General features: G+C 41.3%; 3 protein-coding genes across 33 annotated transcripts in view; 1 reads left to right on the top strand and 2 right to left on the bottom strand.

Annotated features, from left to right (window-relative positions):
* Window positions 1-26,912, bottom strand: part of LOC108272815 (uncharacterized) — a 257,124-nt gene that overhangs the window by 69,907 nt on the left and 160,305 nt on the right. For 23 of the 29 annotated variants that reach the window (XM_053684750.1, XM_053684749.1, XM_053684762.1 and 20 more), the window contains one exon: window positions 26,121-26,817. The exons of the other annotated variants lie outside the window; for them this stretch is intronic. In XM_053684750.1, coding sequence (XP_053540725.1) covers window positions 26,796-26,817 — 22 coding nt within the window. In that variant the 3' untranslated portion in view covers window positions 26,121-26,795. Of the gene's footprint in view, window positions 1-26,120; window positions 26,818-26,912 lie in introns of those variants that run through there. 29 annotated transcript variants of the gene reach the window in all.
* On the bottom strand, window positions 32-10,509 carry sumo2b (small ubiquitin like modifier 2b). Of its 2 annotated transcripts, XR_008397621.1 has the most exons (5): window positions 10,355-10,509; window positions 7,589-7,720; window positions 4,359-4,430; window positions 671-799; window positions 32-636 (listed from the first exon to the last, which is right to left on the bottom strand). XR_008397621.1 is itself a non-coding variant. In XM_017481677.3 (4 exons), exons 1-4 carry the CDS (start codon window positions 10,373-10,375, stop codon window positions 737-739), a joined length of 288 nt encoding a protein of 95 aa, XP_017337166.1. In that variant the 5' UTR covers window positions 10,376-10,509; the 3' UTR covers window positions 32-736. The 2 variants fall into 2 exon arrangements, 1 of the variants encoding a protein (XP_017337166.1); XM_017481677.3 differs by having other exon boundaries at window positions 32-799.
* On the top strand, window positions 11,220-26,779 carry nup85 (nucleoporin 85). Of its 2 annotated transcripts, none has more exons than XM_017481602.3 (19): window positions 11,220-11,408; window positions 11,882-11,975; window positions 12,078-12,240; window positions 12,446-12,516; window positions 12,682-12,713; window positions 13,427-13,496; window positions 14,437-14,558; window positions 14,704-14,838; window positions 15,090-15,212; window positions 15,791-15,922; window positions 16,289-16,395; window positions 17,579-17,662; window positions 18,409-18,474; window positions 18,957-19,108; window positions 19,216-19,333; window positions 22,234-22,334; window positions 24,547-24,698; window positions 25,333-25,428; window positions 25,929-26,779. In XM_017481602.3, exons 1-19 carry the CDS (start codon window positions 11,376-11,378, stop codon window positions 26,022-26,024), a joined length of 1,947 nt encoding a protein of 648 aa, XP_017337091.1. In that variant the 5' UTR covers window positions 11,220-11,375; the 3' UTR covers window positions 26,025-26,779. The 2 variants fall into 2 exon arrangements, with proteins under 2 accessions (XP_017337091.1, XP_047014843.1); XM_047158887.2 differs by having other exon boundaries at window positions 18,373-18,474.

The raw sequence follows: 26,912 nt of genomic DNA, 5'->3' as shown, positions 1-26,912 counted from the left end.
AGATTTTCAGCAGAAACAAATTAGCCAAATATGAGGTAAAAAGAGTTTTTATTTATTTTAACAAATGACTTATTAGACAATACAGATGCTTGACAGTAATTTCAGAACTTATTAATAATATTATTATTCACAATTCACCTACTGAATCTGGGGCTTGTTTCACTTTACACACCTTCTGCCAATTAATAACAATAAAAAAAAAACCAATTTGTCTGAAATAAAAGCAGCAAAAGTAATAAAAATAACAGACTTGTCTTGTACTACAGAGCACCCATCTTCACCAGGTGCTCCCTTCATACAAAATGATTTTTGTTTTCATGTCTTTTGAGGACACGAGACAAAAACGGTCTCAGCTTAAGTTTGGTGTCAAAATGTTTTTAAAAGTAAAAACCGCTCTACACAAATGATGGTTCAGCAGAAAGATCTGGACCACGGGCTGCTTTTTGAGACCGTCTGTGGTCACTTCTTACCAAAGGAAAAAGGCTTCTGATCTCAAGGCGCTCACGCTGCCACTTCAATGTGTGTGAGAAATCACTTATATACAAAAAGCAGGAACTGCTAAGGTGGAAGAGCATCAACACGCTATACAACAGCAGTCGGGAGTAACTGTGAGGGGAAAAGACGGGAGTGAGAGAGTGAGAGAGTGAGAGAGTGAGAGAGAGAGAGAGAGAGAGAGAGAGAGAGAGAGAGAGAGAGAGAGAGAGAAACAGGGTGGGAGGCAGTGAAGTTTCTACGTTTAGACGAAGCCTCCTGTCTGTTGCTGGAAAACGTCAATTGTGTCTTCGTCCTCCATTTCCAACTGTGAGAAAGAAAAATAAATGAGAGAGAGAGAAACATGAGTGAGCATCGTATGCAGCTGCGGGCAACGTTCTAAATGCTTCATGTGTGAAATATTTCCACTAGGTCTGTGAAATCTGGCCTGTCACACTTGAAAGCTTCACGCAGGCTTCCTCGGGCTTAATGACGCAAACTGCGTGTCGTTATTCAAAACAGCACTTTGACAAAATACTGCTGGGATTACGGAGGGGAAAAAAAACCCCTCATGACTGAAAGATTATCAGGGGGAGGGGAGTGTGTGTGTGTGTGTGTGCGCAAGCCATCAGCGTAAATCTTACAGGGTGGGACGAAGGAGGAAGAGAATATATAATACTATATATACACCACTTAGGCGCTGGAGTCTGGATTCCGATTGGTCAGAAGGTTTATTGGTCAGCTCCGATAGTAGCGCAGGTTTATATTAATTCGCTCGTTCTGATACCGTTATCGTTTCTATAGCCACTGCTCACACATTGACATGCAACAGCAACGATACCGGACTGTCATTTTTACTACTTGACTTTCCAGGTTCATTACTGGTGGTCACTTCATCGTGTGGTAATTTTTTGGGTTGTTAATGTTATGGGTGTATATTTGAGCTCAATCGCAGGGACTCGTACTGCGGATGCTCCACATAAATGGACTTAAAACGTGTGCAATTTTCTTTAAGGAGATGTTTGTGTAACGTGTATGGAAGGAGTCTCCAGTGTCAGCGCTTTGTAATGGTCAGCGGTAAAGCTGTAACTTTTACATTTTCCGTCATCTTCGTGGCAAGAGGAGTTTACGCTTCTTTGCGGTTTCTCGGTAATATGACAATCGGCGTTTAAAAAAACTTTGAGAAAATAGACGGATGTTTACAGGCGCTACAAGGTAAGCGAGCACTTGTTTCGTGGATGTTCCTCAACATGAAATGTAACAATAAATGGAAAAAAGGACAACGTGTTGTTCTTTAGTTAATTTAAACTGATTGCTGTGGCAGAAGAGGAATAACATTTTTCAGGACGCAGCTGCACAATGGTTGTTCTAGAAAATTAATCAACCCCTTTCCGACCAACCAGAATGGAGAATTGATCAGCGCTGTGGTATAAGGTGTTTATAACAAGGCTGTACTTTTATAGAAAAAAAAAAACCCTAAATCTTAACCTGGTGTCTCTACACGGTCCTGATAACCTGCTGTAAGTCCACTTTATGTACATTATCCTAGATGACTAACAGAAGCCACTGGTGGCGTTTAATGAGGTCCTCTTCTGATCAGGTGTTACGACGCAGTAAAAACCGTCATATTGCATCGGCTGAATATCATCATCACTCCTGAACTACTTGAAAATTTACATTCGGCCCATTTTCCTCGTCCCTCGCAATGTTCCTAGAACGTTCCAGCTCAATAAAAGAGCCGTCGTGATGGCCGGCTGTAAGGGCCGTAATGGCCGGGGCGAGCGTTCCAGCTTTAACGATCTATTGATCGTGTTTATCGATCGTGACACATTGGCAGCCTCCTTTGTGATGTTAAAATGAAAGGAAATGAGCAGGGGTCTGCTAAATACCCACCCATCAGCATGAAATATGCATTTACATGTGTGCATGTGCAGCTGACCCATGCTTTTTGTTACGCGCACACACACACACGTTCGGTCGGGAATCCCGAGGGACCAACTAAGGGGTAGAACAAAGCTGCCATATGCAGAGTTCAAATGTCAGAGCACGTCACTGAGACGTGGTTTTATTTTAAAACCAGTTATCAAACACTCGATACCGAACAGGACGGGATACGTCTTCCTACAGGGCCGAGGAAGAGTTAGACTATCACAAACTTACACGATACAGGACATTCCTACAATATACATGTTACATAGGTTTTACTAACTGTGCTCCAAACGGTAGTGATGCGATTGTGAAAACGAACTAAAGCAAATATTTAAACGATAGAGATTAAGTTCTACGTATAAATCAGAGTCGACGGAGGCGTGGTGGAGCGCCGGTTTGTGAATGGAGGGTGGAGTCGGGGGGGAATGAGTGCTGAGTGAATAAATAATCGCTGCCACTTGTTCATGATTAACAGCGCTTTATTTATTCTCAGTCTGTCTCACAGTGAGCTTTTAAATGCCCAAGAAGAGAGTGGTGCTGTTGTAGAGCAGAGCGAGACAGACAGATAACGTCCTGCAGAGCTGTGTGTGTGTGTGTGTGTGTGTGTGTATGTCCGTATAGCGTTTAGTAGTTTTAATTATTTTTCGTTAAGTTAAATAACGCCATCCTATGCACCAGGTTGTTCCAAAAGAATTTAAAAATAGAAATGAAGTTGGATGATACGTTTATGTTATTATGACTTTAAAAAAAAAACTAAACTAAACACTTAAAAGGTGGAAAAATATTTTTGAGAAAAATGTATTAACACAGTGAATTAACAACAATTCTTGTGTTTCCAAAATAATATTAACTGTTAATTTATTTAAAATGAACTCAGAAAAAGTAACGTTATTTTATCATGACATCGATATTATTATCATCCAGCCCTAAAATACAAGCTATCCAATATGTTTCTTTATTATTATTATATTTTTTTAAATGTACCTCCTATGTAGTGTTGTCATATCTTAATGACGAACAACTAAACTTATTATTTCCATATTATTTGACTTAAAATGTATTTCTTTTTACAGTTATTATTGATCTATATAATTGTTTTCCCTTAACAGTCCTAAGTAGTGTACTTAAGACTTCTAAGACCCTGACTGATGGGGGCTAATAGTCCAATCTTAAACACATCCACCAAAAGACGCACTCCGACCACGTCAATATCGAGATCATATCTGAAACGTATGTGTGGATTCAACCGGGAAGGAAATTTAATTATGAGGAATAATCAGCACATTTACACACTGAGAACTAGAAAATAATCAGGTTTTGGCAATAATACAATCGATACGCACTTCAGAGATGTGATATTTTGAATACACTTGGGTCGACCGATAATCAGATTTACCTCTAAACCAACTCTAGTGAAGTAGTAGTATCTGGTGTTTGTTTAAAAAAAAAAAAAAAAAAAAAAAGGTTTTTTAGTACTGGTCAATATTTCTTAAATGTAGTTTCTTGTGTTGAATTATTGTTGTGTCCCTTATCCACTGCAGCTCTCAACTTTCTGAAGATGTTTGTCCGTATGGGGAAAAAATAGTAATGATAATAATAATAATAATAATAATAATAATAATAATGTAAAGACGTAAGAGTATACAGTACACGTACCTAATAATCTGATTATTGGGTTCAAATCTGTTAGCAGTTTTAATTCAGCATAAGATAAGAGATCATAAGATAATAATCAGATTATTAGTGAACACCTTCAGGGTAACAGTATTGACAAATCTAACGTTTGAAATAGAAACACGCACTCGGACCGCCAGATCGCAACTGTATTCCTGAGGTTTTCAAACCTGACCGTAGATCAGCATTTTATCATGTCAGGATAAACATGGGTATTTAAAAAAAAAAAAAAAGAAAGAAAGAAAGAAAAAAAAAAAGGTCGGTCATGTGATGTAGGGTCATACCTGTGCAGGTGTGTCTGTCTCATTAATGGGCTGGCCATCGAACCGGAATCGGATTTGCCTCATCGTCAGTCCCTAAAAACAAAACGAGAAGGGGGGGGGGTCAGTTCAGCACTTCACACTCACATGGTCCCAAGGGAGGTCAGCACTCTCCCAATGCTGATGAGCTAAAGCTGAGGAATCAATATTACATTTATTCTGCACATTTGCAGATGATCCACAGATTTACCTTCTCCATCCAAACACATCGTTCTGACCCTCATCCCCCCCTTCACCCCAGTCCAGTCATCAAAACTGCTGATCCGTATCGGCGATGGGGGAGGGAGAGAGAGAGAGAGAGAGAGAGAGAGAGAGAGAGAGAACTATTTTGAATGGGTATATGTTCAACACTAGCTTATCGATAACCTTAAGGCTAAGCATTCATACTAAAAGCTACCAAACTTTAATCCTGCATCCATTTTGATAGATATTAGCCAGCTAAACTGTAATCCTCAGGGTGCATATTATCTGGTTGCCTAGTAACAGTGTTCACATGACTTTAACCGCTTGAGTAGCGTATTGTGTATCTTTCGTCCACAAGTGTTCTACTTTCATTCAAACGCACCATAGATCATCACCCATTCCTTCCTCTTCTTTATTTATTTATTGGGATTGTTTGTATAAAGGAGGAACGCATCCCAATACGTACTGCATTCATATTAAATGACGCACATACACATTCGTCTTTGTTTATCCAGATCCACAGCAGGGCTACAGTCCGGGTTCATTTCTCTCTGGCTAGACAACAAACATGCGGAGTCATCTTTCTAACGCTATGTCCATCCTCGCAACAGGCGCAATTCATTTATACCATTAGGAGCTGTAGCCTGGCCAAAAAACCCCAAGAGTATCATCTTACACAAGTGTCTACTTGTCAAGTTTCCCTCGATTTAATCGCCGCTCCCATCAACCTGGCACTCGAGTGTGAAAACAGTGATGCGTGTTTGAACATAGTTTATGGTTTCATTTACTCAGTACACTCCAGCTTTGGGACGGGCGCCTGGTTCCCCTCAGTACCCGGAGATTTATCGGGTATTCTCGAAATCAATAAAGTCACAGGTTGGAAGGACTTCAAAACATTGTTTGGCCACTCTGAGATTTGACAGTGCGGCATTTCTATTGTGTCTGTAGGACTTGGAGCATTATTTAAATTTATATATACACACACCCAAACATATATACACACACATTTATAGTAGTGAGTGTACAGCTTGTGTAACAGTGTAAATTTTCTGTCCCCTCAAAATAACTCAACACACAGCCATTAATGTCTAAACCGCTGGCAACAAAAGTGAGAACACCCCTAAGTGAAAATGTCTTAATTGGGCCCAAAATGTCAATATTTTATGTGGCCACCATTATTTTCCAGCACTGCCTTAACCCTCTTGGGCATGGAGTTCACCAGAGCTTCACAAGTTGCCACTGGTGTCCTCTTCCAGTACTCCATTCCAACATCCCGGAGCTGGTGGATGTTAGAGACCTTGTGCTCCTCCACCTTCCGTTTGAAGATGCCCCACAGATGCTCAATAGGGTTTAGGTCTGGAGACATGCTTGGCCAGTCAATCACCTTCACCGACAGCTTCTTTAGCAAGGTAGTGGTCGTCTTGGAGGTGTGTTTGTGGTCGTTATCATGCTGGAATACATAGTGGGATCATGATATGCTACAGTATGTCACAGAACATGTTGGCATTCATGGTTCCCTCAATGAACTGTAGCTCCCCAGTGCCGGCAGCACTCATGCAGCCCCAGTGCCGGCAGCACTCATGCAGCCCCAGACCATGACACTCCCACCACCATGCTTGACTGTAGGCAAGACAAGCTTGTCTTTGTACTCCTCACCTGGTTGCCGATACACACACTTGACACCATCTGAACCAAATAAGTTTATCTTGGTCTCATCAGACCACAGGACATGGTTCCAGTAATCCATGTCCTTAGTCTGCTTGTCTTCAGCAAACTGTTTGCAGGCTTTCTTGTGCATCATCTTTAGAGGAGGCTTCCTTCTGGGAGGACAGCCATGCAGACCAGTTTGATGCAGTGTGCGGTGTATGGTCAGAACACTAACAGGCTGACCCCCCACACCCCTTCAACCTTGGCAGCAATGCTGGCAGCACTTGTACGTCTATTTCCAAAAGACAGCCTCTGGATATGACGCTGAGCATATGCACTCAACTTCTTTGGTCGACCATGGCGAGGCCTGTTCCGAGTGGAACCTGTCCTGTTGAACCGCTGTATGGTCTTGGTCACCGTGCTGAAGCTCAGTGTCAGGTTCTTGGCAATCTTCTTGTAGCCTAGGCCATCTTTATGTAGAGCAACAATACTTTTTTCAGATCCTCAGAGTTTTCTTTGCCTTGAGGTGCCATGTTGAACTTCCAGTGACCAGTATGAGGGAGGGTGAGAGCAATGACACCAAATTTAACACCCATGCTCCCCGATTCACACCTGAGACCTTGTAACATTAACAAGTCACATGACACCGGGGAGGGAAAATGGCTAATTGGGCCCAATTTGGACATTTTCACTGAGGGGTGTACTCACTTTTGTTGCCAGCGGTTTAGACATTAATGGCTGTGTGTTGAGTTATTTTGAGGGGACAGTAAATTTACACTGTTACACAAGCTGTACACTCACTACTTTACATTGTAGCAAAGTGTCATTTCTTCAGTGTCGTCACATGAAAAGATATCATCAAATATTTACAAAGACAAACAAACAAAAAAGTTGTCGCAATATCCAGAATATCTCCAAAATGGTGTAGTGACATTGTTTACCGTCATATCGACAGCACTTTGAGTCCCGCTGCTTGCTAAACTACAGGCATCAACCTGAGATACATCTCGACCGTCAGCGGGAACTATTTTACCACTTAAATCTGTCTGTAAAGGATTTCGAGAAGTTTTTTGTGCGATTGTTGCGGCCAAAAATGCCCGATTTTGCTGTGTTTCTGAGGAGTTGATGATCTGGACAACTCTAAATAAAATCCTGATGTGCATTATTAATAATGCTAAGCTCACAATATCAGTTCAGTAATTTTGGAAGTCAGTAAACGTTATCGTGATTAAAATATGATTACCATGCGACCGTATCATGCCGTATCCTGGATACCTGCATGCTAATGCGTTTATTCTGTCTATTTAAATAGAAAGAGATGAGTGTGTGTGTGTGTGTGCACGCGTGTGCACGCTGTCACTCACCTGTCTCTCGCAGTAAGCCTTCATGAGTTTGCTGAGCGGCGTGTGCCTCTTAATCTTAAACTGCACCACTGAGCCGTCCTGTCCCGCCACCTTCAGGTTAATGTGGTCATTGTTCTCGGTTTTCACTCCCTCCTACACACACACGAATCTAATCAGTGTCTCTTGATCACAGTTAAAGCTGACATTCTTGCATTCTAGACTTTAGCCCCGCCTACTTTCCGAGGACAATGCTGCTCGATTTCACGGACCAAAGACGTGACGCTGTGAACTTTTTCAACCCATCGACCGTATCTCACTACAACCTGCTAATTGTGTCACGTTCAAAAGTTCGCGTCACTCTCCTCTGCGCAAACATCCAATCGCACTGCAGCCTTCAAGATGCTGAATCGAATCCGAAGGCCGAGACTCGAACGAACACGTCCGCTCTCAACGGTCAGTCTTCACGCCACTTCAGCCTGAAATCTTTTGTACACTTTTCTGCACACAAGCTTCTGAATCGTACAACCCACACTCCTGCGTCTCACCCGTGTACATGCACCAGCATCAGACGGGTGCACAAACTTTCAAACATGTTGATTTTCAAAGCAAAGCTGAACGTCTGAATGACATTTTAGAGTGTTTTTAATACCATGTAATGAATCTCACATGGTTATGGGAAACATCTGTGGATTATCGATTGCTATGTCAGTCAAGCTTAAATATTCATGTGAAAGTGGGCGGGGCTTCTTGGGGTCATATTTAGTGACAAAAAAGTAAGATCTAAAAGTCCAGACTGCAAGGATAGTATTTACTCTGGAACTACATCTGTACCATGAAATCTGATTTGCACTTTTTGGGATCCCTGGTGTGTATTTATCAAATTATAAGTAAATCAAACACTTTGGTTTTGTGCCTTGAAATCAATTTATAAAACTTTTTTTTTTTTTTACTTCCTGTACAATTTTATTTTAACATTTTGTCATCCCACTATTCTGTATCACCAAGAAGACGTCTTTTCCATTTTGAATCTGGTTCCTCTCACGGTTTCTTCCTCATGTCGTCTCAGGGGGTTTTCCCCTCACCACCTTCACCTCTGGCTCATCCACTAAGGATATAAATCTACATCTGGATTTCTATAAAGCTGCTTTGTGACAATATCAGTCATTAAAATCAGTATAATATAAATAAAAATTAAGTTGAATTATTAGCAAGAATAACAATTATTTTATCTGAAACATACTTGGATGGCAAATACATATAAACCCAACTTGATTTATGGTCATTTACACTCTGCTGTTACGCATCATTGTCTTTTTAAAAAAAAAAAAAAAAAAAAAAAACTGATAACAAGCACCACAAATAAATGGAAAAAAGTATGTGGACACGTGACCATTACACCGATATGTGCTTCTTCCCCAAACTGTTACCACAAAGTTTGTAGTATTATAATTCTCCTTCACTGGAACCAAGAGCCCCAAACCTGTTCCAGCATGACAATGCCACCGTGCACAAATCGAGCTCCATGAAGACACAGGCCGTTTCTCAACACGCATTCTTATGCGATTTTGCATCCTTGTGAACTCGCTCTACGCCACCACCCATCACCGAAGCTCAATTCCAACACTCACGAATGCAAATACTGGGGCGCATGAAACGACCCGGACGCGTTCTTGATCTCGAGGACGCATCGGATGCAGACCTGAGCGACCCGAACCTGTTTGAAGTCCCAGAAGTCATCACGGCAAAAACGATAGCAGATGACGGAAACCTGACCCATACCTGTAGTGTTAACATCTTTTCAGTGACAATCTAAATAAATCAAAACATGCATCTAAAGAGAGTGATTGTTAAAAAGTCAAATTTATCCCTCAGAATTATTTTAATTAAACTACGCCAGTCCTGAGGTAAATAAACTCGTTAGCTTAGTATTTTAGTCGACGTGAGGTCACAGTTGCAACCACAGTCACGCCCCAAAATCTAGTGGAAAGCCTTCCCAGAAGAGTGGAACGCATTATAACACCAAAGGGAGAATAAGTCTGGAATGAGATGTTCAACAAGCACATACAGGTGTGATAGTCAGGGGTGCACATACTTTTAGCCAAATAGTGTATATGAGGCACACAAAAAAAGCAGGAAGTTCAAATGAAGTTGTTCACAAATCTAATTGAACTAAGACACCGGTCAGCCTCAGCAAACTGAATATGACCAGTACTACTCTGTTGAAGAAACCAAACAGAAAAAGGCAAACTTTGAATAAAAAAAGTGCTAAAATTTCGTAATACTGTTAAACAGAACCACATCTGGTGATGAGAAATCATCTGAAATATACCAGCTAGCAAAAAAGTCCATTTTATGCTAATACTAGCCTAGCAAATCAGTCAAACTGTTAAACCAAAAAAAAGGACCATAATTGTCCAGTTAACAGCTTTAAACGTGTCACTGTGACATTTTCATTAACATTGAGCGTTAATAAAGGATGTTCGAACCCAAACTTCATTAAATTAATCACCCATTAACATACTCATTAGCCGTGCTAATCTGCTAGCAGTGTAATTATGGCGGACACCCGCCCAGCCAAAGCGCGTGCACGACTCTTCCGGTGTTTCTAAAGCAGCAGTTACAGTATTTATCCACTAAGCGGAATATTCTCTATCCTATAACAGCGTATCCGTTTTGTACCTGGATTATTTTATTCTTACATTTTCTCACATTAAAAACAATCCGCACGCTGACAGTATATATATAAATATATGTATATTTTTTAAATTATTTGTTAACAACACTTACCTTGGGTTTCTCGTCTGCCATGGTTATTGTATTTGCGCTGCCCTTACGCCGCCACACAAAAGACTCCGCGGGGACGCGCACGTCCGCGCCCCCGCCTTGAAAAAGCGGACGCGACGTGCGCGGCCACGACTTCGGCGCTCGTGCTCAGCGAGCGTCGCTGATTGGACGGAGAGCTGCGGGCGCGCGACGTCGGAGTGACGATGCGTCGCGGACCCGCGCGGGCGCTCTTGTCGGCGCTGTGCCTGTGAGCGTGCACGCGCGCCCGAAAAAAAACAACGTCTTTTCATTTCGCAGGCCGCGTACCCGAATAACTAAACAAACAAAAAGTCATAGGAAATGTTTGTTTTCTTATTTGAATATTCGTTAATTTAGTGAAAAAAGGGGGGGACATTTTGAGTGGTAACCATGACAACATAGACTGGGTCCGTCTGTCACACTGCCATGATTCTGGACGCCATCTTTGTTCAGGGATCACAATACACATCTCAGTCATTAGCACGGATCTCCTCTATAAATAACCGTGCAGCTTTTAATTAACATCGATATCATGAATGAAGTTTAGACTCATTGAATTTTCAGCTTGAAATGATATTTGTGTGGGGAAAAACAGAATAAACCCAAACATCTGTAATAAAACAATCATAAATACAGCTTAATAACCAGGCGCTTTATGATTTTTATACTGAAATCGACAACGAGAATTGATCCTGAAACTAAACTCCGTCTTTCATTTCTATCACGATGTTTTTGGCATCTAGACATATATATTATATATTATATATACATGATACATAATCTTGTTTTATTTAATTTTTATTATTTATTTTTTTTACTCAGGCGGGTTCTGACAGCCCGTCTTACGTGCGTCACTTCCGGGGTCCTACCAGCGAGCAGTCAGACCAAGGCGCTAAAATCTTGAAGCTTGTTGTGTGAAGTTAGCTTGCTAATGCCGTTCAAAACAAGTCATTTATAAATTATTCCTGTTTATTGGTACTTTATTTTCTTTTCTTTTTTTTTGTAAATGGAGGAATTAGATGTGGAGCCGACAACCACGGTAAACAGAGCTAAAAATAAAATCCGGTCCATGGTCTGGATCAGATACTGACAGTGTTAGTCTTACTGTACATTAATAATAATAATAATAATAATAATAATAATAATAATAATAATAATAATACTTTATTGATTTATTTTTTTACAGTAAAATTGATAGTGTTATTGCTTTACATAGAGCAGATTAATTATTATAAAGTAATTAAGTTATTTATAAAGGGAAATTCGCACTGTGATGGTCAGGGGTGCACATACTTATATCGTGTATATAGCATTATCTGTTCTATTTTTAAAGTGATCTAGGGTTAAAACTGAATTAAATGAAATAACTCTTCTCAATATATACATGTGTTGTGATTAAAGACAGTATGTTACAGACTTTTTCAGTAAATTTACACACACTAACAGTAATTTACTGCAATGTGTGTGTGTGTGTGCGCGCGCGTGCGTGCGTTCGTGTTCGTGCTCACACAGCTGATCCCAGGCGCAGGCCTTAAACAGAAGCACCTGGGCTTTGAGTGGGGTCCTGGAGACCTGCTGATGTACGAGACCAACTTTAAATTACAAGGTAACAAACACTGGAGAAGAGTGTGTGTGAGACACGTGGTATGTTTGTGTGTCATTGACCCATAACTGTCCCTTTCTCCTTCTCACACACACACACACACAGATTCTGGCTCTGGAGGCTCTGGTTCTCCCTTCATCCACGTGGTGCGCAGAGATGAGGACATCTACTCTCCCATCCTGCGCAAGCTCTTCAACGAGTCTCATCACATCTTCGTCGGGCTGCAGAACATTAAAGATGACGTTCCAAGCAAGAACAAGAAACTGCAGTAAGAAGAACAGATTCATACAGACACTCACTCTTGCTCTCTCTGTCTCACTCACTCTCACTCTCACTCTCTCATACACTCTCTCAGTCGGTCTCACTCATTCTCACTGTCTCACTCACTCTCATTCTGTCTCATACACTGTCTCACTCGATCACTCTGATTGTCTCACTCACTCTCCTGTCTCGCTGTTTCTGTGTCTCTGCAGGTTTGTGAGCATCAGTAAGAACTACAGGTCTGTAATACGAGCCTGTATGGAGGAGCTGCAGCAGGTCGCAGGTGAGTGTGTGCATGTGTGTTTGGGTGGATTGTGGTTCAATTAAAGCAAACAAAACTTTACCTATGACTTTGATTTTTCTTGTTTTTTGGTAACAGTTGTGTTGCGCTCTCTCTCTCTCTCTCTCTCTCTCTCTCTCTCTCTCTCTCTCTCTCTCTCTCTCTCAGTATCGACTACAGACACACAGTACAGCAACCAGGTACTGATTCACACCCTTACACAGTAACCAATAAAATACCAATATTAAACACTAAAATACTACTAATAACACTTGTTTTATCATTATTTTATCATTTTAGCATTATCATGTTTTATCCTCATTATTATGTATTATCATTGTTATATTTTGTTAACATATAAAAGTAAAAATAAATAGAAGGAAAATAAAAATAGTGTGCGACTAAATACAATCATGTGAACCAGTAAAATACAAAGAAAAATTATAAACTAAATTAAAAATGCCAAATGCATTAGAACCCATTAGTGCAAATGTATCTAATACTGAATAAAATATTATTAATAAACAATAAAATATTAATGAGTCTAAAAGTGAAAAAAAACAACATTCAAAACAGCAAACGTGAAATAAAATGCTGGACATATAAAAGTTATTAATATGAAATATTAAAGAAAATACAAAAAGAATGTATGTTTTAATATATAATTCTAAGAAGTACTCGAATATAAAGAGCGCCAGGAATGCTAAAAAAAAAAGCTAAATAAAATGAAAGACTAACTGTGAAACGAGTTATTTTTCTCCTGTACTTTCTATAAAAATGTATATGTAGTTTTATATTTAAATAAAACCTTCTATAAATATAATATAAAAATGAAAGCAGACTGATAAACTGATTAGATATTTTAATTGTTTTGGTGTATAAAGAGTGTGTGTGTGTGTGTGTGTGCACGCAGGTGTCCATTCTCTTAGCCATTGAACTCATCTGGAATCTGTGTGAGGTGCTTTTCATCGACGCATCACCAGGTAGAGTCGCCTCGATTTATTCATATAACACACTTTATACGTTTATATACACACTGTGACAGATTTTAAAGTCCAGCAAGGAGAAGGATGACAGAGGCAGGTTTAACATTCTGGTGCTTTATTGCGTTCTTTCCGGCTTAGTGTTCTTTTGAAATTCCTCACAAATATATGTGTATATATATATATATATATATATATATATATATATATATATATATATATATACATACACACACACACACACTCCGCCTCACTCTTGGTGTCCTGGTCTCTCTCTCTCATGAGGCACGTTCCTTTCCCTCTTTTATCCTCGCCTCGACCTCACTGCAACAGAGAATATTCATTAGTAAACATTCCTCACAAGTGTGCCCTCCTCACCACACGCCTTCTTCTGCTCCGCCCTCCATTCGCAAATCGGTGCTCCTCCACACACAGCTTATACTGTACACACTATACATTTATACACACTTTATGCACACTTTTAATAAGAGCTCGCCTCACTGAGGTTTTACAGCAGCTATTGCGTCTAACTGACGTGTGATATGTGCACATCATGAAGTTTGCCTAATGATATTTTTATCAATAAATGACTACATGTTTTAACTTTATTATGCTTAAATAAAATAGTACACATGCTGCTTTTTGCCTTATGTTGGTTACATCACAGTAATTTTTTATTTATTTTTTTTTTGTAACAAAGAGTGAGCGAATCAGTTAGAAAAATATATATACAAACCATGTCATGACTGCTCTGGGAAACGTGTTCGTCCCCCTGCCAACTTTCCATGACTGTCATCATTTACATTTGTAATTATTTTATTGCTCTAGAAATTCAGCATGTAAAAATGTACTTTCTGGTAGGTTTGAAAGCTACTGGAGAAGTTTTAAAGTGTAAATGAGTTACGTGGTGTTGCGTTGTATTGTATTGTGTTGTGTTTAGCCGGCTCTCTGCTGCTGCACCTGCTGGACTGGGTGCGCTTACACAAAGCTGACGTGGATGAAAAAGCGCGAGAGGTCCTGCAGAGCGAAAGCCCCACACGTCATCATGCGTACTGGGACGTGGTACTGTGGCTTCTCGTCCTCCCTCAGCCTGTTCAACACAAACCTACAGTATACAGTAGACCTGCTGATACACAGTATTAACCCTCTCTCTCTCTCTCTCTCTCTCTCTCTCTCTCTCTCTCTCTCTCTCCCTCCCCCGGTGTAGGTGATGTGTTTTGTCCTGCAGGGCCGAATGGACGAGGCTCGACAGGTTCTGCAGAAACAGGCGTCTCTACAGCCGGCGTCCAGAGCCGCGTATCAGCTCGTGGACAACCTGCTGCACAAAATGCCCGTATTTAACGTGAGGACTGCATTTCTATTGATCCGTATAGTTTGTTTACATTCATATATTTGGCAGACGCTTTCCTCCAAATGAACCACAATCCAGTCTTGGCAATCAGGGTGTGTTCACTCAAGGGCTCTAAACATGAACATTCAGTAACTTCAGTGCTTTATACACTGTGTTTTCATGAATGCACAAAGTGTACACCAAACAGTGAAGTGTCAGAATTGAGGATTTTACCTTTACTCTGTGTGTGTGTGTGTGTGTAGCCCGGCGGCACTCAGACCCTCACAGAGTTTGATGTAAAGTGGAGGCACTGGCATGAGGAGTGTGACCGCTGTCTCCAAGACAACTCCTTCGCTAGCAACCGTCACCTGGAAACCATCTGCAAGGTGAGGCCTTGTCTTTCTCTAATAGCAATAATAAATAATAATAATAAGTTAGTTTCAGTATGTTTCACTGCCTGCTGAATCTGGTCATGTGACGTTTCATATGTTTCAAATGCAGAATTTATATATAAAAGGAATAAAACACTGTGTGTGGTGCTGTTGGAGGAAAATAATCAACACTGTGCTGTAATGAAGCAGAGTTACTGACACCCCCCAAACGTTGTTGATGATCCCAAAACAGCATGACACCGAGTGTCTTATTCCTCTTACACCACAGCAGCAATGACACGTCATACTTTTTATCTATTTATAGTTAAAGTTATTTAGTTGCTGTTCTCACTTAAGTTGTAGCAGCTATGAACAATCATTCCCTTAGACAAAACACTCTTTTTCTCTGACTGTTACAGAGACCTGACACTTTAATCTTGTACCCTAATGCTGTTAAAGACATAAAACCCTGTCATTGTAAAAAAAAAAAAAAAAAAAAAATGTTATAATAATGAGAGCTGGGGAACTGAAGGATTGAGTATTTTAGTGTCATTTTAATAAAGTCCTCATGTATTTTTATTGCATGTGTTGAGGTCCTGGTTGGTGACGAGGATGCTCTGTTGGAGCAGAAAGTGCTGCTGGGAACCTGGTACCATTTACTGATCAGCCGCCTGCTGTTCTCTCATCCCACTGTTAAACCCGCTGAGCTGCACTACTACGCTCAGGTACACACACATACATAACAGTATTAAATCATGTGTATGTGTATTAGAGTGGATATCAAACTATAAAAACTGGGCCATTAACTAGGCAAACAAACAGCAGCAATTTATTTTTTAGTTTTCAGTTGTAAAATGTTTTGAATATTAGAAGTTAGCTGAATAAAAATGCTGTATTAGGTGATGCTTCATTTGCACCTGTTTCTATAAATAAACAGTGAAGTGTAAAGACCACCTTACTGCTGAGTTTGTAGCAATGCTGGTATCGAAAATATCTGCATTTATTTCGAAAAAGGCGTTAAAGGTCAGAATTGAGGCTTTTAACTTTACCGTGTGTGGTGTGTGTTTTTTTTTTTTTGTTTTTTTTTTTAGTCAAGTATGGACATGTTCCTGGAGTCTCCCAGCGCCTCAGAGCCTCTGGACAGCATCTTACTGGCTGCGTTTGAGTTCGACCTTCACCAAGTTATTAAAGACTGCAGGTGAGAGATTATACACACTGAAATACACACACTCGCCTCTCTCACGCTCTCTCATATCTTTCTTATTTCTCTCTCGTCTCTCGTCTTTTTCTAATCTCTCTCATATCTCTCCCATCTTTCTCATGTCTCGTCTCTTATATCTCTCTGTATTTACTCTCTCATCTTTCTCCTATCTCTCCCGTCTCTCTCAGCTTTCTATCTCTCATATCTCTCCCATCTTTCTCATCTCGTCTCTCTTTCTCATCTCTCATATTTCTCTCATGTCTCTCCCATCTTTGTCATCTCTTGTTTCTCTCTTATCTCACCCATCTTTCTAATCTCTCTCCTGTCTCTCTCTCATCTCATTCATCTCTTGCTCGTCTCTCCCATCTATTTCTCTAATCTGTCTCATATTTTTTGTTCGTCTCTTTTCAGTCTCTCTCTCTCATATCTCACTCTCCTTTTTCTTTCATCTCGCTCATCTCTCTCCCTAAGCTCACTCTCATCTCTCACTTGCTCATCTTTCTCTATAGTCTCTCTCATGTATTTTACAGAAAAGTTTAGGAGTTGGTCTCGGTATCTACTTGTACTGTTGCCATGGCTTATTTAATTGACATTCTGTTAAAACGCATCTTTTTTTTATTGTGACATGTTTATCTCTTCAATCTCCGTTTTTCATTTAGACAGTAAACCCCTGACGACTCCCTGCTCCTCTGCCGCAACACATTACCGCGCCCTTCGGGGAAATGCAAAAACTAATTTATATTTGCGCAGTTTGTTTAGCTGCATCATTAAAGTGTGTGTACTGGTTGGTGACCCAGGACGATACTCGAACCCTGATCGTGGTAGTGATGACCCAACAACTTAAACGCTGCTCAGAAGGTTAGGCTGGACTCGATCACAGAGAAACTCCCAGAGACACAGATGGGGGAATACAACAGAAAATTCTTTACTTCAGAAAGATTGCAAACTGAGATACAGAAAAAAAACTATCCTATTATAACAAGTCTAAAAACAAGTAATGAAGTAAAATACAGAAAGAACCAGAGGATAACAAGATATCCCGAAAAAAAAAACAAAAAAAACTTGGTAACAAAGGCAGGGGCTGTGGCTAGGTACTCACATGAGTACCTAGTAACAAGTCTATATAGTCTAAACTCTTAACTGTGTGTGTGTGTGTGTGTGTGTGTTTACTGATCTGCAGCATTGCCCTGAATAACTGGTGGTTTGTGGCTCACCTGACTGACCTGCTGGATCACTGCAAACTCCTGCAGTCGCACAACCTCCAGTAAGACACGAGCTGTGTACACACACACATAGATACATGTATGGATTGTGATGAGTGAAGGACTGATTTTCATCAATGCTTCTAGCCTATCATCTAGCTCTATCCTTTCCATATTCCCTGTCTGAAACGTAAAAACACCCCCCCCCCCCCCCCCACACACACACACACTTTAGCATTTAACTATGAATTATTATCCTAATTTGTACTGCCACGTTGCTTTTATTTTATTTAAATGATTGTAGTTTCATTGTATTTTTTGGGCACTTTTTTTAAACCAGATATTTTCTGCATATTGTCACTAATCTTTTTTTATTTATTTATTTTTACATCAGACAGTAAAATACTTTTAGGCTGCATTATAAATATAGGAAAGGTGCTATATAAATAATGTTTATTGTTGTTATTATTGTCATTATTTGATTCTGATAATTACAATTTCATAGAATTAATTTTAAAAGAAATTTAAACTTTTTTTCGGGTGTGGGGGGGAGCAAATATTTGTAACATCAAATAAAAACAATATTTAAACATTTAAAAAATGTTTCTGTACTTTAGAAGTTGGCACAAATCTTCAGTGTCTGTTCGTTGTCCATGTCTCCTCCTTTAAAAAAAAAAGCATTTTACATAAAATCATGGAATCTGGAAGAGCGCTCAACAGCAGATATCGCTAACTTAGCTTTTGTTAACTCTTTCTTCTATTAACGCTTTAGGTGTCATGTACTGTTTAACTGTGTGTGCGTGTGTAGTTTTGGCTCTAACCTGCGGGAGTTCCTGGTGCTGGAGTACGCCTCTGGACTCTTCTCTCATCACAGGTGAGGCGTCCGTCTTCAGGTTACACACTCGACACTGTGCTTTACTGCGAACACATCCATATTGCTGCACAGATCACCTGATTCCACATCTGTACAAAGTGTGTGTTTAAAAAAGTTTCTGTTAGAGCTGAATCTTAAATATTGTAGTTAAATAATGCATTTAAATAAAATGCATCTGAATCATTACTGTACCTAATAAAATGATTTGTGCCTTGTACTTTTTGTATTTTTCTCATTTTCACTCTGATGGTGTGATATTAAAGACTCATTAATATTCAAACACATTTAAAGTACTGAATGTTTTAAGAATTAAACTTTTCAATGCAAGTTTTTGAGAAATTTTATTATTGTGAAATTTATACGTGTGTCGTAGTATTGTATTAAATATACAATCATGTTTATGACCCCTGTGTGATGTGTACACCTGGCTCTGCTCTGTGTGTGTGTGTGTGTGTGTGTGTGTGTGTGTGTGTGCGTGTTAGTTTGTGGCAGCTTGCAGTGGATTATTTCGATCACTGCCCCGAGTTCGGTCGTGTGTATCTGGAGCTGCAGATCGAGAGAGTGCCGCTGGAGACGGAGCGCAAAGCGCTGAAGGTGCTGAGGATCTGTGAACAGAGACAGATGAATGAGCAAGGTATACACAGAATTAAATAATGTGGTGGGGTGAGAGATTATGTGACTGCTGTAATCTATAATTATGTTATGTTTATGGAATCATAACTCTGAGTGTGTGTTTTGTAGTGCGCAGTATCTGTAAGATCATGGCTAAAAGGGCTCTCAGTAATAACAGACTGGGTTCTGCTCTGTCCTGGAGTATCAGAGCTAAAGACGCAGCCTTTGCCACACTCATCTCCGAGAGGTAAGGGAGTGTGTGTGTGTGTGTTTTTCAAAGAGAAAGTGTTGGTTTTTTATTTCCTCAAAATTTTTATTAATTTGCTAAGTTTTAAAATGTTCTTTTAAAAAAAAAAAATTGATGTCACTTCCCCAAGCAGCTCTTTTCCTATATACATTAAGCAGTCCTATATACATTATAGCTGTGTGTTCTGCCTATAGCAGGCAGAACACAGACGCAGGACAGGCAGGATTAGTGCAACACAAGTGGATTTTTATTACTTTAGCAGTGGTGTAAGGGGGAATGTAGGTGTTGGTGGAGGAAGAGTGAGCGTGGCTAGCTTTCTGGGCCGTGTGCTGCAGTGAGGAATGGGGGAGGAGAGCCGCTGTCGGTGTGGCGTGGTGACGTAGATAAGCAGGAAAGAGTGGTGGCATCCCGGAAGTGTGGAGGTCCCAGACTCGCAGTGCAGCACAGATGGGGACCGGCATTCTCGGCGATGTCATCAGTTTCTGAAGAGAGAGAGAGAAGTGGATCAGATTCTTCACAAAAACATAACACACTCACCTCTCTGTGTCTGCTGCGCCCATTTATAGTATCTAAGCTTCATTGGCCACCAGCCATGCTTTGTTCTGCCATCCCACCTTGCAGCCATATGCTCTCCTGCTTTCCGCAACATCAGTACTGAAGCAGTGCTGTCTCTTCAACACCCAGGTGGCAGTTGCACATACAGCGTTTACTGTTTTATTTGCTAGGGCCCAACTCTGAGCTTACTGATAGCGATGTTTGTGTCCAAAGACTGTACTTCAATGAAAGGCAGTTGGCATTTCCGTTTTGAGCCCCCATTCAGTGCTGTATCTGAAACGAGAAGTCCTTCAGCAAGAGGAACCATTGAGGTACCCAGGCGTTGGTGTCTGTGACCAAGGTGAAGTGCTGGGCCATGAGGTAGTAGCTCAGTTCCTCGATTTTCTGCTTTATGACCAGGGCTTCTCGTTTGACGGTGTTGTACCGCCGTTCAGCAAGGGTAGGCTTCCTGCTTCCGTACAATACCACAAATTTTTCACCTGAGAGAGCACAGCACCTGGTCTCAGAGGCGCCGGTGTGGATGACGAAGGGTTGATCAAAGTCGGGGTTTCTGAGGACCGGTGACTGGTAAGTGCCTGGAATGCCTGCTGTGCTTCTTCTGACCAGTGTACATGGTCCAGTTGGCCTTTCTGGGTTAGGTCTGAGAGGGAGGAGGGTAAAGAGAAGTTAGGCATAAATCTTTTGTACTACCCCGCCCACCCCAAGAAGGCATGTAGGTACCGCCTCCATCTTCTTATTTTGTTGTTTCAGCAATCCCCGACTAATGCGGTACCCCAGGCACTGTCCCGCAATCAGCCCTAGATGGCACTTACGGGGTTTGCTGTCGGCTTGGCCTTCCAGAGCTCACCCAGGACCTCCCTGAGGTGGTACAGGTGGTCTGACCAGGGGGCAGAGTGAAACACGGCATCGTCCAGGTAGGCTGCCACGATCTGCCGATGTGGACGATGTCCATGGGGTGCTGGAATGTTGCGGGTGCCCCATGGAGCCTGAAATGGAGGAGCTGGTACTGCCAGTGGCTGCTGGCAGTGCTGAATGATGTTTTGTGTTTGGCAAAGTGGTACCTGTCAATACCCCTTTGTGAGGTCCAGGGTGAAGATGAAGCAGGCCCTCTCTAGGTGCTCGACCTGGTGATCTACCTGGGGAGCAGATAGTTGTCAAAGTCCGAAACCTCGTTGAGCCTCCGGAACTCATTAGAAAGTCTGAGGCTCCCGTCAGGCTTTGGGACCACCACAATGGGTCGGGACCCCTCCTTGGCAGCCTCAGGGACATGGTAGGGCCAATGTCATACCATGACTCCCATTGGAGTTGTTAATCTTGTACTGATCCAGTTGTGTCATCCTGGGGGTTGGTGAGAACACATCAGCAAACTGGTCCACGAGCTCCTTCAGGTCTTACCGCTGTGAGGGGGTCAGCTCATTCCCCTTCTGGAACAATGTATGCTCTGGGGACACATTAGCATAGGCGGACAGCAAATCGGATGGTTCTATCCATTTTTTAAGCAGGGTAACATGGCATAATTGAGTGTCTAGGTACTTCTCGCTCCCGAATCGGCTTTGTGCTCTCTTAGGTGAAGTAGGTGTGCCGGACCTGGGGTAAACTCTGTCATGGTTGTCTCCACCGGCGGTTGAGTCTTGCTGTCTCTGTGCGACTGGGTGCGACTGCTGGGAAGCCTACCCAGTCTCTCACCAGGAGTAGTGGCACCAGAAGTTCCGGCACAAGCCCCACCTGTGACAGCCACTCATCCCTACAATCCCAACCCAGACCTCGGTGACATCTCCATGCATACAGGACACCGAGAGGCTCCCGCACACTGTGGTAGCGTAGGGTAACATCACCGGCCAGGCATAACCGTGCTCCCCCAATCGAGAAGGTTTGGGACGGGCATGCCGCTTACTTCTACAGTGTGGATGGTGTAGCTGGCTAATCAGGGTTTGTTGGCCCGGGAAGGTGATGGGGACCAGGTCAGGTTTGGAGTTGGTGAGCCGGTTCACAGGAGCCGGTCCATGGCAGCCCTCTCTGCGACTACCCCCATCGCTGAGCCGCTTTGGTTGCAGCCATCACTTAGTGATGCGGAGCAGTGAGCTATGCAAACAAATGGTTGGAATTCCTAAGCGGTTACTGCAATATTTTTGTTAAACCCCTTAAATTAAAGTTATAACTCTACACTTCAGTCACATCTTGATTGCGTCATTTCAAATCCATTGTGGTGGTGTACAGATGCAAAATTACTAAAATTGTCACTGTCCAAAAACTTATGGAACTGACTGTATATTACTGTTCAACATTATAATAATTAAATGTTTTGTTTTTTAAATTGTATTTAATATTTATGGTGTGCTGTGCAGGTTTCTGCAGGATTACTGCACACGCGGCTCATTCTCTGATCTGGATCTGATCGATAATCTTGGACCTGCCATGCTCCTCAGTGATAGACTCACATTCCTCGGTACTTACTGTGTGTGTTTGTCTTTAATTTATTTTATTCATTTTCATATGATTCCTTTTCATGTGATTCATTTACGTATGGTTCATTTACATGTGATTCATTTACTGATTTTCTACTCCTTAAATCCAGTTTTAGACTGTAATATTACAAAGGTCTTTCCAGATTATTACTTGCTACACTGTATGAGATAATCCCAGTAAAATTGCCTGAATTCTATATTATAATTTGTTCACAATGTTACGTTTAAATCCTCTAAAAACAGATTCACGATTAAATAACATTACTCTGTTTCAATTCACATCCTTCAAAGCATTGGCATTAGCATTGTTCTGCTTACTCTCACAATCCACCAAACACCCACACCCAAAGTCTCCATAAACAAACGAGACAGCAGTGTATCCTACAGAAACCGAACGTTGTCCACAATGTGAAAACAACTCGGAGAGTAAGCTGAACACCAACAAAATTACCAAGACAAAAAGTTCCACTAAGAGAAAAAGCCCCTACTGACTTCAAGTCTGATAAACAGTCTGCACACAATAATAAATATAATGTCCTTAACTTTTAAAGACTTAGCAGGTAAAGCCGAGGAGATAACGTTAATGCAATTAAATAAACAGAAACTCTAACCCAGTCAGAGCATCAAAACAGAGAAGCACATTAATACAGTAGTAAATTTTAAGAGGAGTAATTGCACAAAATCCAGGCAAAGTAATGCAACAACAATATCTTCAATCAAAATCCGAATTCTGTAGAGCTGGAAGGCCGAGTGCAAGAAAATAAACATAATAGAAAAGCGAAAAAGACGCTGCTGTGTAGGTGATGCAGTTCACCCCGATATCAAGAGTTTAGCATAGTCTCCTGCTTCCTCCACTGAAATAAAGTCCTTCTGAACACAGTTATGTGTAATGTCAATACCACGAAGTTGACGCCGAACCTCGTTAAACGCGGCCCGGGCTATCTTGGCTATGTAGTCAGGGAAAACTGAGACGGTCAAATCCCTCACTTTAATCTGCTGCTCTCTTGCACGTCGTAAAATATCAACACAGTAAGTGTGATAGTGGAATCTGCACACAATAGCTCGTGGTCGTTCACCAGTCTTAGGCTTCGGCTGAAGGGTCTGATGGGACCCGTCCAAAACCGGTTCCTTCTCCAGACCAAACGCCTCTTTTAACAAGGCTGCTACAGCAGCAGTTGTACTAGTGTCAGTGCCCTCTGGAACTCCCACTATCCTAACATTATTGCGCCGTGACCTCGCCTCCAAATCCTCACATTTATTCTCGAATTGAGTCACGGTCGCAGTGAGAGACTCGATAGTAGTCTTCATATGAACTATGTCATCGGTGCAACTGGAGAGCGTGCTCCATTTCCCCAACAGTACCTTTCAGTGTTGATATGGTAGCCTCTGTAGCGACTTTTATCACCAGCTTGCTGTGTTTTCACGGCCTGTAGGTCAAGCTGAATAGTAGACAGAGCACCCCCGAGAGTCTCCTGGAGCTTCTGGAGCTCCTTTTTAAAAATATCGGCGATGTCCTTCCTCAGTAAAGCCTGCAACTCAAGCTTGGGTGCGGGGTCAGGGTCACCGCTCGGCAACGTGGATTCAGGGGGAGAAGGAGGCTCGCTCACGGCGCGCACACTAGGCCTCGGGTTTTCGTGTTCTTTCCAGACATTTTAACGAGCCTCAAAGTTAAAACTACAAATAAGGATACGGAGTAGAATAAGTCAAAATATATTATATGACCTTCAAACTTCAAATAACACAAAAAATGTCAGTGATGGGTTTTATTTTGCCTCTAGAGGCCGCTCTTGTAATGACAGCGGACCTTTCTCAGCTGCTGCCATAGAGGGACTTAACCCGGAAAAACTACTAGTGTGGATTTGTTCTTTTTGATGTGGATAGAAAAAGCGGTTGGTTAATTGATCAACATCTTCACAACATGGATGTGCCAGGTTTCACTGCGAGTGAACACTGTCATACCAAAGTCTGTGTGGTCTAACGGGTATTATGTTGGTGTTTGCAAAAAAAAAAGACTTCTATTTGAAAACTTAAAAGAGCCAGATGATGTTTTAGTTACTGAAGTTAAGGCGACAGCTGTGTTTGTGCACCAGTATGGATTTATTTAGATACATTAGTCCACAAGGTCCTCAGAAACATTGTGAACACAGGTGTGTGTGTGTGTGTGTGTGTGTGTGTGTGTGTGTGTGTGTGTAGGGAAGTACCGTGAGTTCCACCGGCTGTATGGAGAAAAGAAGTTCGCAGAGGCGGCGAAGCTCCTGCTCTCCCTCATGACAGCAAAGATCGCTCCACGCAGCTTCTGGATGACTCTGCTCATAGACGCCCTGCCCTTACTGGAGCAGAAAGAGGTACACACACACACTGCACTCAGCTTTATCACTATCACACTATCTCAGATAGCTGGATCAGATTTTCTTATTCAAACTTTAACACATGCTCAACGTGCTTGATCAATATACATTTTTTTTAAAAAGAAAATGTTTAAAATAGCTAGTCCAGTCCTGTTTACATACACCAAGCTTATTAAAAACTGCTGATGATTAGATGCCGGATTTGTAGGATTAACACCTTCTGGTAAACAATTATTGCTGTTGTAAGTGTTTCACAGAAGAACATTCAGAGACTTTCTGTACAATTGTGTGCTTCAGACTTTGTGTGAACACTTTGGGGAAGAAGCACATTGTGTGTCATGTATCCGTGACTGCGTGTGACGGGAATCAGACTCGAGCAGCTCTAATTATGATGATGACTCCTAACAGCTCAGGAACACCATGTCTGAGGATTTATTCTTCCTGATGAAAATAACTGTACACACTGCAGATTCTAACGCTAATCTGTCTCAGTTGATCTCTGGTGCAGTGTAACTGCGTGAAACACTGGACAATGGAGTCTTTCCTGTCTTCCCACTTTATTTCCAGGGTGATGTTGACATGTATATGGAATTATAATCCCTGGTGTGTGTGTGTGTGTGTGTGTGTGTAGGTGATCTTTTCAGTGGATCAGACCCATGAACTCATGTTCTGTCTGGAAGAGCTGACCTCTGACAACAGCGAGCTCAAACTAGAGCATCTCACACAGGTACAACACACACACACACTTAAAATCACACCATTTGCTTTTTATATCAGGTTTTTCAGTTTTGATTGTGTGATAAATCATTTATTTCACTCTTAATGTTCAGCACAAACTGAAGTGTAAATGATGGGGCAGTGAGATGAAAATATACTTTTCTGACACGTGAAGTCATTTTCACAGTGGATGATGCGTGTTAAATCAAGAACATGTTAAATCTCTGACAGAGTTCACTGTTTTCAGTTCGAGTTTTTTTCTGTTTCTTAAAAAGTTATGTTCGGTACATCTGGCACAAATCTACTTCCATATTACTATAGAAACGATAACGTATCAGAACCAGAGCATTGATATAAACCTGGGACTCACAGCTGCACTACTGTCAGAGCTGCTGTTACAGAACACTAATCAACACCTTCTGACCAATCAGAATCCAGATCTGAATAATCTCTGTGGTATACAGGATATGAAGTGGGGTGTGTGTGTGTGTGTGTGTGTGTGTGTTTCAGGATGATGTCGAGTCCACAAAGCTGGAGCTGCTGCGATTGGCTCTGGCGCGTAACCTGGCGATGGCCATCGTGAAGGAGGGAACAGTCGAGGCATAAACAAACACACACACACACACACACACCCACACACAAACACACACTCTGCAGTTATGTTAATTCACACACTCACTGTACTGTATATAAAACTGAATGAATGAAATGTTTTGACATTTAATAAAAAAAAAACTTTTGTTATACATTTTTGCAAAAACTGCTGCATTTCTCCAGATCTGTGTATTTCTCTCTCTCTTTCTCTCAATCTCTTAAGCATTACACCTGAAATAACATCCAAATAAGCTCTTGCAGTTTGTTAGACAAAAATTCATGTTAAATACATGAACTAATTTTACACAGCACAAATAATATCGTATTATATAATTATATTGTACTTATATATTCACTTCTTCAAAATATAGCAAGTAGAGTACACTTAAGTAATAGAGAAGGCACTGATCCCATACCGGGTATGATCAGCTGATACTAGCAAAGAAATGGGGTTCAGATATCAGAGAAAATAAAGAACAGATTAGATCTGATCCTGGAACCAAAAGATCTACACTATATTAAACACCAACTAAAGGACAGAGTGAGAAATGTGACTTGTGGTGAGTCTCCTAGGGGCTTCTTCACATAAACTCCTCAGATGCTGATCCTGTCAGGTGAGAATCCCACCAATGTCATGAAACTGTTCCTGTCCATTTCAGATCCGTCTTTCACTGACTGGCTTCAGCTGGAGTTCGTGTGGTTTTTCACCTGCTGTTCCAAATAATCCCTCAGGTTTTCATTGGGATTGAGGAAATGTTGTCCAGGGGTCACAGGTCGTTCTACTCAGAACAGAGATGTGTGTAGTCTATTAAAATGTAAAAGACAGATATCTGAATTAATAACCAAAAACTAGACTGTGGTCCTTCATGATCAACAGCATGTAATCATCTCTGCTGCAGG

Source organism: Ictalurus punctatus, chromosome 12, assembly GCF_001660625.3.
Source record: "Ictalurus punctatus breed USDA103 chromosome 12, Coco_2.0, whole genome shotgun sequence".
Classification (NCBI taxonomy): domain Eukaryota; kingdom Metazoa; phylum Chordata; class Actinopteri; order Siluriformes; family Ictaluridae; genus Ictalurus; species Ictalurus punctatus.
The sequence above is the reverse complement of the archived record's forward strand: the minus strand, read 5'-3'. Positions and strand labels throughout refer to the sequence as shown.

Coding starts and splice junctions, on each gene's coding strand:
- sumo2b (XM_017481677.3), bottom strand. CDS start 10,375: ATGGCAGACGAGAAACCCAAG. Junction 4,431..7,588: donor AGGCTTACTGCGAGAGACAG/GTGAGTGACAGC, acceptor TTTTGTTTTTAG/GGACTGACGATGAGGCAAAT. Junction 800..4,358: donor AGACAGACACACCTGCACAG/GTATGACCCTAC, acceptor TCTTTCTCACAG/TTGGAAATGGAGGACGAAGA.
- nup85 (XM_047158887.2), top strand. CDS start 11,376: ATGGAGGAATTAGATGTGGAGCCGACAACCACG. Junction 12,517..12,681: donor GGAGCTGCAGCAGGTCGCAG/GTGAGTGTGTGC, acceptor TCTCTCTCTCAG/TATCGACTACAGACACACAG. Junction 15,213..15,790: donor ACCTGGAAACCATCTGCAAG/GTGAGGCCTTGT, acceptor GCATGTGTTGAG/GTCCTGGTTGGTGACGAGGA.